The following is a 10,507-nucleotide window of genomic DNA, read 5'->3' on the forward strand; positions in this document are numbered from 1 at the left end:
AACATTTTTAATGGTGAGTTTTTGTTTGTTTTGTTTTTTGTTGTTGATGGTGCTGGTTATTGAACCTAGGGCTTCACCCATGCTAGGCAAGCACTCTACCGCTGAACTACATCCCCAGTCTACCAACTGATTTTTTACAAAATGCAAAGGCAAATCACTAAAATAAAGATAGTCTTTTTAATAAATGGTGGAGGAACAACTGGCCTGCAGTAGCTCTCTCTATCCCCCAAAAGAAGAACCTTAACCTAAACCTCACACCTATAAAAAAAAAATTAACTCGAAATAGAACACAGATTTAAATGTAAAATTAGAAAACTAAATTTTAGGAGGAAATACAGGAAAAAGCACTCAGAAACTAAGATTTAGTGAAGAGTCCTTAGCCCTCAAAAGCAAGATCCAGAAAACTAAAAGGTTGATAAATTAGAATTCATCAAATTAAACATTTTTTTCTGTAAAATACTTAGTTAAGATGATAAAAAAATAATCTACAAACTAGAAGAAAATATTTGCAAACTACATACCCAACAAAGGACTTGGATCTAATATATATGGAGAGAACCCTCAAAGCTCTAAAGAAAAAAAATCCAATTTGAAAATGGACAAAATGGGGCTGGGGCTATAGCTCAGTGGCAGAGCACTTGCTTTGCATATGTGAGGCACTGGGTTCAATCCTCAACACCACTTATAAAAATAAATATATAAATTTATAAAAATAAATAAATAAAAATATTGTGTCCAGCTACCACTAAAAAAATATTTTAAAAAGAAATAAATGGACAAAATACATGAACAGATATTTCAATGAAGAAGAGATACAAATGGAAATTCATATAAGATGTTCTATGTTATTAGCCACGAGGGAAATTAAAATTAAGACCATGATATGATGTCATTACACATTAATTAAATTAGCTAAAATAAAAAGTAGTGACAACATCTAATGCTGACAAGGCCCAAAGTAGCTGGAATTCTCACACATTGCTGGTGCAAATCTCGAAAAGCAATTTGGCAGATTTGTAAAACAGCTCAGCCTGCAACTACCGTCTGACCCACCAACACACACCTGGGCATTTACCCTAGAGAAATGAATATTTCTCTCCACACAAAATCCTGTCCATAGTTGTTCATCGGAGACTAATTTGTAATAGTCCCCAACTAGAAACAACCCAAATGTTCTTCAATGAGTGAACATTTAAACAAACTATGGTACATCTATACCATAGAATACAACTCAGCAATAAGAAGGAACAAAGGCTTTATATGTGCAACAATTGGGATAGATTTCCAAGACATTGTGCCAAATGAAAAAAAAAAAAAAGCTGATCTCAAAATGTCATGACTTGTATGATTCCCTTTATGTAACATTCTAGAGATGACTAAATTACAGAGATGGGAAAAAAGGTTCACGGTTGCCAGGGGTTGCCATTTGGTAGTCAGAAGAAGAATGAATGTGACTCTAAATGGGTTAATGTAAGAGAAGCCTTTGTGGTGGCTTCAAGCAGTGGACCAGTGGTTACAAGAACCTACACAAGTGATAAAATGGCACTGAACTGTACACACATGATAGCAATCTCAATTTCCTGATGTTGATTATATAGTTACTGCAGTTATATAAGATGGAACCACTAAGAGAAGCTGGGTGAAGGATACCCGAGACCTTTAAGTACTATTTTCCTGTGAATCTATAATTGTTCCAAACTTGTTAAGGTTAGGATCTTGAACATCCTGCAAAAGCTCATGTGTTGAAAGCTCCGGTCCTCAGTGCAGCATTGTTCAGAGGTAGGGCTTCTGGATCATGAAGGCTCTGACCTCATCAATGTATTAACCTATTGAGGGATTCACAGCTCACGGACAATTGGGAGGGGATGGAAATTGTAGGAAGTATAATTTGGTTGGAGGGATGGGTCCTTGGGGTCATGCCCTCAGGTATTTTGTCATAGCAAGAAAAGCTAACAGAAAACTAAAAAATAAAAATAAAAGACTCAAAATAAACCAAGTTTTGTCTTATATTAAGAACTCAACTGACTTTCTCCTGTGATCCCTTATAGGAGAGTTCCCAAGCACTACGGTGATAGCCATCTGTGTGGAACCCATGGGATATGGACAATGGAAACTCACACACCTATTTCTTCATGTCATTCTCCAAAAGAAATGGAGGACGGAATGGCCATGTAGAGATCAATGAACCTAAGAATGTAAGAACAGGGGTCTCTGAAGGACCCTTCCACTCAGGAATATCCCTGGCTTCTCAGGTCCACTTTCCCTGCTCTCATGCTTTGGCATATAACTGGAGCTCTGAGCAGGCCAGTAAAAGGCAGAAAAGAAGATCAGGTAAGGTCCAGATGAAGTTGAAACCATAGCGCAGGATAAAACCTAGCAGAGGCTGCAAAGAGAGAGACTGAGGAATGGGGGAGGCCAGATAGAAGATAATGACTTCCGGCCCAGCAAAACCAAAGAAGGCAAGGGGAGGCCAGACTTCCATCCTAACACCCCATCCTGGGTCTTCCAGAATGGAAAAAAAAGGTAGTCACTCTCATGCACAGAAGAGAACAATCAGGAAGAGATGAAATGAGCCATTCGTGCCGTGGAACGCAAGTCACTCCCCAGTTTGTTCTGTGTCTGCATCACTAGAGAGGAAACATAAGCCAAGAAGGGTTTTGAGCATCACCCAGGACAAGGTCTGAGCGACCTGTGACGCCCTGACCCCAACAGTTCACGTCGTTCCCCACCAGAAGCAGTGCCCAAGGGTGGCCTCTCAGGCGGGGCAGATTCCTGAGAGCTAAAGGGTGCTATCTTAAACCTTAGAGGAACCACCCCCTGGGGAGGACTGGGGATCTTAATACAGAAGGTCAGAGAAGGAATTCTTTGGCCCTGAAGAGTTGATTGAGAGTGGAAAGAGAAAAAATAATACAAGGGGGAGGAATGAATTACAGTAGAGGGGGTAGAGAGAGAAGAGGGGAGGGGAGGGGAGGGGAGGGGGGATAGTAGAGGATAGGAAAGGCAGCAGAATACAACAGACATGAGTATGTCAATATGTAAATCAATGGAAGTGTAACTGATGTGATGCTGCAGTCTGTATACGGAGTGAAAATGGGAGTTCATAACCCACTTGAATCAAAGTGTGAAATATGATGTATCAAGAACTGTGTAATGTTTTGAACAACCAACAATAAAAAAAAAAAAAAAGAAAAGAAAAAAAAGAGAGTGTTTTCCGGAGCATGGAAACTCCGGATAACACTTGCTGGGATAGAGTATTTTGTTCTAGAAACTGAGAAGTTAAAGCCCCAAATGCCTCCCTGTGATTGAGAATTGAAGGCCCCAGAGTGTGGCCTGGACACAAGCCAGGACAAAGTACATTCCCCCAAGTTTTGGTTCTCCCAAGTTAGAGGTTACCAGGGCTGCTGGGGCCAAGCTAGAAGCTTGCCTTCTTCCCACCGTTCTTCCTCACCCTTCACCCCCCAATGAAACGGACCCCACCCTACCAAGTATATATGATTTCACTACACTGGAGCCGTGGGCAGCAGTGATCCAATGGCCACTCCCACTATAAGATAACCTCAGTTTGGCCCCCAAAGAAAGCGTCATTTTAAGGAAAAACAGATCCTTTGAGGCTGCCAGGATAAGTTAGCCACAAAGTCTCCCTTCTACCAACACCCGCCCCCCACCCCCATAATCGCTGAATGGACCTGTTTTTAATTTAGAGTTCTGGGCGCTGGACTACTCCCTCCAACAGTGATTCTCCAGCAGGTCCTGAACTTCCTAAGAATCCCGAAAGTCAGAGGCCAGAGACTGTCTCTGAATTAAATACCAGGATATTTACTGCTGCAGGGGAGTCTAAAAAAAATGAACCCTGAGAGTTGCCAGGCTGTTTGGATGTGAAGAATGATGAGTGAAAGAGTAGAAACCAGCGAGCCACTGGGAGCACACATCCTGCAGCCACCGCAGCTCCCCTGGGTCACAGCTAGGACTCGTGTGTCACCAGAGCCTGAAGAAAGCCCTCTTAACTGAAACCCATGGAATCCCCTGCTAAACCAGCTGATGAGAGGGCTGGGTGGTACAGTGGTTAGAGTCCATGTTTCTCTACACTCCATCCCTTGCTGGTTATATGTCCACACAAAGCCTTATTATCCTCATTATTAAAGGGGACAATAATTCACCTGATGGAGTTGCAAAGAGGACAAAATATGGGTACCATATTTCTGTAGTTCCTGGTATATTCATATAGCTCAATTGTGGTTAGCTACTCTTATTATTATTTTGGACATTATTATTATTATTATTATTTGTAGTTTTTCTTCACTAATAATTCCATGATGGAATTGATAGAACAAAACTTCCAAAATGGTATTTGCACATACAGTTCTGTTTGTTGAAGGAAGAAGCAATCTCGGATTGACCAAGCCCACTTCCTATGCCTCATCCTGGTTAATCCTTACTGAGCTGACTCCCAACATGGGCATGGTTCATTTTATCCACTTTTTAAGGTAAGGACCCTGAGGATCAGGAAAGGTGAGAAATGCTTCCTTCCCTATGTCACACAGTAAGTGATTGATATGGGGTTTCTCAGGAATGTCCACAAGACCAATAGGTTAGTCTGTCCTAGGAAAATGACAGATCCTCAAGTTGAGTGTCCCCTTTCCTTTCCATATCTCAAGGCATGTGCAGCCCAAATCCTACTGAGAAGGTGCAAGGCCATCGCCCACCTCTCACTGGGAGGAAGAAATTTCCCCTCAAATAGCAAAGCCCTGGATTACTTATTACTGTTCTGGGAGGGACACTTAACTAATCTGGGATTCTAGATTCCAAATTACCCTGGTTTCAGGCTCCTGCGTGATGCTCAGTTGAGATTTTTCCAAATTCTGATCTTAAAACTGTTATTCATCCAAAGAGGTGATGATTAAGAGAATCTGGTTGTTGGAACTGGTGAAAACCTCTTAACTGATGAGTCTTTAACACCCTCAGGGGGCCAATTGGCCTGAGCTCAGAGTTCAGGCCTCAGGCACAAATAATGAGCATGTGAGAAGTTATCTTATTCTTACAGATCTTCAAAGAAATTGCTGCCATAAACTGTTTTAGGGACTAGGGCAGGCCAAGCCTTATCCCTCCTCACCCCTCACTGTCAGGAATCTGGGCTGGAACAACCGCCCCTCCTGCCATTCCTGGGGGTAAAGGAGTTAGATTTCCTGTACCCTGTTTCCTGCCACGGCTCCACTCCTTTCAGACTACCCAACCCCGACCCCGGCCCTTTCCTTCCAATTCCTAATTTTAAGATATCAAACTTTCCACAATTCTCAGCTGAAACTTCTCCAGAAACACTTGGAAATGGTGAAATGGAAATTGCACACAGTGTTCTATGCAGGTCTGGCCAAAAGGTGAGGTTTGAGATTATTTTAAATTATTTCAAAATTTCGGTCTTATTTATATTACACCATGAGATCAATTTAACCTTTATTATTGTGGTTCGGGAAAAGAACAGAAACAGGAATGGGGAATTCCACTGGAAACAATCTAAGCACATGTATGTAGGTGGGATCCCCTCTGACCTCCAGATCTGTTTCTGTTAGATACATGTAACCAGTCCACAGAGACTCCCAACCTGCCTTTGTGTGATCTGAGTTCCCCTATCTGCACCACTGGAGGCTTTACCCATTTCCATCTGATTGTATGATTGTGGGAAACAACCTAATGTCTCTGTGCCATAATTTCTACCCTGACCCCAATATGCCCTCAAGAAACTCTGAAGCCTTCCACTTCCTCATAGGGGAGCTTCCCTCTATCAGGAAGTCCCCAAAGAACTTGAGTGTGGATTCAACCACTCTAGGTCCTCCTGGACTTGTGAGAGAGTAGAAAGTGTTTCTGACTCTTGGGGAAGAAAGTGTTGTCATTCTAATAGCTGCCAACACCCCATTTTCTCTTCCCTGTGTCCCCATAACTTACTGGGCCAGAGGCACCTGCTCTGATCTTTCTGACCACTAGGGCCATGATTTTCAGACCAGGAAAGCTGGTCCTAGGAGAAGGGTTGGTTGCTGAACGGCAGAGCGGGAATTGCAGCCAGGTAGCACGGTCCCCGCCAGCGTTGGCAGAAGTTGAAAGCCCCGAGAGGAACATCTTGTGCCATCAGGAACAGGTGTGCTCTGATCGGCACCATCTCAAAAGTGCCCCCAGCCCATCCCCACAAGGCCCCATTAGGCACCTCCAAGCCCGTCCCAAGAACGAAGTTAACTGTCTGCGGGAGACAGTGTTCCTCCAGATATTCTTTTGCAAAGATGGCAATTCTCTCACTGCCATATCTCTACACAGTTGTCTCAAAACAAACAAACAACAACAGGTACTTCCGATGTCCTGATTCTTAGCCTGATGCGGGCATGTGAACATACACATGCGATCGCGCGCGCGCGGCGGGTCCAGGTGCGCCCTGGCCCGTAACGCCAAGCGCCAGGGATGCGACCTGGATGGTGGCCCTAAGGACAGAGGAGGGAGTCAGAGCACCCTGCACCCCCTGGGCTTCGACAGCACCGACGCCGGTGGCGCCTCGCGGGACTGTCTGCGGACTCTGCTCACCTTAATGTTGCCAAAGACGGAGCGGGAACAGCGGCCGGCTCCGCCCGAGGAGGCGCTGCTGCCCTGGCGCGCGCCGGGGTTGGGCAAGAGCCCCATGGTGACGGGGTGGCGGGCCGGGCTGCAGAGCGACACGGGGGCCGCGTCCCCTACCGCCCGGCCGGGGCGGTGGTTGCAGGCTCCGGGCTCTGGGTGGAGAGAGACCGCGCGGGCTGGTGGAGCCGGACAGGCCGATGGCGAACTTGGTGGCGCTGACCTTAGGAGGCGCGCAACGCGGAGACTGAGCGAGAGAGTGCGCGCCCAGAAGTTTTTATAAGTGGCCGCCGCCGCCGCCGTCGCCGATGATGAAACGCGCTCTCCCTCCTCCCTCTCTTCCTCCGGTGTCCAAAGCGCAGCGAGCCCCCGCCCCCCGCCGCCGCCGCCGTCGCCTCCTTAGACAGGTGTCTTCGGGACGCGGGAGTCGGTGCTGCCTGAGCCCAGGAGGCGCTGGGTACGCCGGGGCTCGACCTCGGCTCGGACCCGCGAGGCTTCACGGTCTCGAGAGAAGGTCCCGCCTGCTGGGAGGGGTGGGGGAAGGAGGGAGTTAGTTAGTGGCAGGAGGGACGCAGGGCTGTAGGCGGGTAGGGGGATGCCTGGGAAAAGGTGGGTGCGGCCGGTGCGGGCAGGTGACTACAGGGGATCTTGAAAGGAATGGGCAGGGCCAGCGGGTGGAAGGGGTAGTAGGGTCCGAGGGGCGCTGGGGTGGGGACAGCAGGAGCAAGGTGAGGGAGGGAGCCCGGGGTTCCTGGAGAGGTGAGCCCCGGCTCCCCGCCCGCCCGCCCGACGCACTTGGGAAGATTTACGCAGCCAGTCTCTGCTTGTTTGCACTCGCCGCGGCAAACGTGGGCCCTCAGTTCCGGTGATGGCTCTGAGACTCGCCGAGGCTCTGTTTGTGCTGCGGGCTGATTTATATTTAAACTGCTCTTTGCGCTGGAGAGGGGGGTGGGGTAGCAAGGTGGAGGGGTGGGGGCCGTCCCGGGCTGGGCTCGAACTCTCTGGACCTGAGCCAAGGTAAACGGCAAGCGCTGTCAAGTGTCAGCGAGGCTAGGTCTGGCCTGGAGTGCTGCGAGGGACAAAGGGGGGGGGGGCTGGACAAACGGGATGCACCCCACTGACCTCCTTCTTAGGGTTGGAATGAACAGCGAGTTTATTTTACCCCGAGGTTTTTTTTTTTTTTTTAAACCTCTGGCACTGCAAGCTCAGAAAAAGGAAAGAAGGTGAGGCTTTTGCAAAGGCCAAAAAGAATCTGCCAAAAGCAGCTACAGTGAGGAATCCAATGCTAGAGGCTTTCTTCCAGCTCCCTAATTTCTGTAGTCCCCTACAGAGCTGATCTCTCTGAGCCCACCCCACACCCAGGAAAAGACGCCCCTCAATATCCAGGAAACTTCAACTGTCACAAACTCATAGGATGATGAACCACATAGGCTGTTTGTTTCTACCCAGGGCCTGATGCATTTAGGCGAGGTCTGGCCTGGCCTGTGACCACAGGCTTCTCCTGTTCACCAGTACATTAGGACCTCAGGCATGGCAGCATTCAGAAGCTATTGGATAATGGGTAACCTCTGACCACTTGGCTCCTCCACAGAGAGGTGTATCCAAACCGGCTTTCCAGAGTTCTGCAGCAGCCCCAGACCCAGAGCAAGCAGGAACTCCAGGTCACGTTGTGTCTGGCTGGAGAACAAGGAGCACAAGGACAGTTCTCATCATGAAGCACTCAAGGTGTGCTGGGCAGACAGTAATATCACAGTGGTAGATTGATTGTGCCAGGCTCTGCTGAGCACCCACAAGCATGATTCTATCTAACCCCAAGATTAGCTCTGCAGTCTGGGCTTCATAGATGGAAATGCTGGAGACCGATTAAAAATTGCCTGAAAACCACATAGCAAATTAGTGAAATCATCTCTGCCTGATTGTGGAAGCCCAGACTCCAAAAACTTAAAGAGTTGTCTAGTCCAGGAACTTCATTTCACCGGTGGAACCAAGCAGGGACCAGACAATGCCCAGGTCAAGGTCACAGGCACATTAGGGCCATCATGGCTGGAGCTGCTTTTTCAATCTCCCGGCCTAAGGATGAACCTCTAGTGGAATTCCAGGGAGGACCAACCACTTCAGCCTTCACATTGTTCTCAGTTAACCTTGACCTCGGGCTGCTCTCAGGATCAGCATCATCTCCATAGGAAAGGCCTATTCAGAGTTTCCATTTCTGTTCTGGTGGGAGTTCAACTAAATGGAGATTCAATCAGTGACTTAAATGAGATTCATTTGATGGTGGCAATAGGTCTGCTAGTAGGTAGTGCAGAGGTCATGACCTAGACCCCTTCAGAATTCTTTAATGTGTAGTTCTCATCCCCCTGGTTTGCTCACAGTCACAAGAAGGTTGCTCCAACTCCAGGCTCCTCTTCTAATTCCAGAAGTACAAGATAAGAAATGAAAGGGGCAAATCTTATGTACATGCACAGCCACTTTTCCTTAAACCTTGATGCCCACCCTAGCTATTTTTGCAAAGGATGCTAAGAAATCTATTTAACACCAATGCTGCCTCCTGAGCAAAATTGAGGCTCTGTTAGGGAAAGAAGGAGAAAGGATATTGTATCTTCAGCTTTCAGTGTCTACACACAGAGTCACCCATTAAAAGAGCACCCTCCCTGGGTCTGTCTCCCTGAGTTTCCATCTTTCTATTTCAGCAAATATTTCCTAACACTAAAAAACAAATAAATAAAGCATAAGAGCAGCCCCTAACTTCAAAGCCTTTCTGGTCTCAAGGTGGGAAGAGAGAAGAGAAAGCATCGTGATGTACAGAGCTGCGTTGGGAGCACGAGAAGAGGTCCTTCAATCCTTCTGGGACAATGGGAAGGTTCCCTGGAGAAGGTGTCCAAGGACTAGGAGGATTAGGATTGGGGTGACAGAGGGTCATGCTGTTGCCTGGTGTCATTCTGACTGGAACAGGAGACTAGGGATGGTGGGAATGTGTAAGAGGCTAGAACCTTGAGTGGCATAGCTTGCCAACCTCTCAGATCCTCGAAGCCTGATTTAAGATGAAGATATAAATGTTTGCTATAAAGCATGTATGAGAAGATGTGAGTGTCTGGTGCCCAGTAAGGGCTCAGCACCACACAGCTGTCTTTGCAGTGGTGATTGGTGGTATTGATGCCAGAACTACACCCCGTGTCTCTTCTTCTCACACAGCCTTAAGCTACTTGGGGACATAGTTTTCTGGGTCAATTCTCCTTGTTTTGGGCCCGGTTTATTTCATTGCTTAAAACTGTTCAGTAAAAGATATCAAGCTGAAAAGAATTCCAAAAAGACCCCAGTGACTGGGGAAGACCTCGTTGGTCTGAGGCCTTGGGGTCATTGCTCTCTCTGTCAAAACCCATTTCTGGAAGCCACTGACAGTCTCCAGGCTCAGCCTTGTCTGTTCATCCTCACTGATGACTGGCCATGAACTTGGTGGTGGGTCCATCAGTCCATACTGCCCACTCCTGCAGCAGTGGGTGAGGGTCTCTTGAGCACTTTGGATACCCAACTATTATCATGGATGAACTCTGGTGACCAGCTCCTTGTGAGTCATCCACCAACAAGAATTGGGGTCAGGGAACTCCCCAATAACTGCCTCTCCCTGAGTTGTAGGACATCTCTGCAGCCAAGAGCCCCACCTCATTGTCACTGTCAGTGGTAGGGCAGCCTGCTCCCTTTGTGGGCCACCCTGACCCTGACCCTGACCTTATAAATATATTTCTGATAAGTAAAAAAAAAAAAAAGTATGTTTTTATTTAACAAACACACAGTGCTAACAGTCTGTGCCAGGGACTGGTGGAATGTGACTTATTTAATCTTTAAAACAACCCATCAGGAGAGGTTCCTTTTCTACTGCGTTTTACACTTGGTGAAATGGAGGGTCCAGAAAGGTACA

The 10,507-nt window shown here is 47.2% G+C and overlaps 1 protein-coding gene across 2 annotated transcripts in view; it reads right to left on the reverse strand.

Moving 5' to 3' along the window:
* The window catches only part of Slco2a1 (solute carrier organic anion transporter family member 2A1), an 86,928-nt gene extending 79,402 nt beyond the window's left edge, over nucleotides 1-7,526 (reverse strand). The window contains exons 1-2 of one of the 2 annotated variants that reach the window (XM_040269817.2): nucleotides 7,387-7,526; nucleotides 6,562-7,112 (exon numbers count right to left, since the gene is read on the reverse strand). In XM_040269817.2, coding sequence (XP_040125751.2) covers nucleotides 6,562-6,657 — 96 coding nt within the window. In that variant the 5' untranslated portion in view covers nucleotides 6,658-7,112; nucleotides 7,387-7,526. Of the gene's footprint in view, nucleotides 1-6,561; nucleotides 7,116-7,386 lie in introns of both variants that reach the window. The other variant, XM_078043340.1, reaches the window with a different exon arrangement.
* Between the last annotated feature and the right edge of the window lie 2,981 nt (nucleotides 7,527-10,507).

The sequence above is a fragment of the Ictidomys tridecemlineatus genome, chromosome 3, assembly GCF_052094955.1.
Source record: "Ictidomys tridecemlineatus isolate mIctTri1 chromosome 3, mIctTri1.hap1, whole genome shotgun sequence".
Taxonomy (NCBI): domain Eukaryota; kingdom Metazoa; phylum Chordata; class Mammalia; order Rodentia; family Sciuridae; genus Ictidomys; species Ictidomys tridecemlineatus.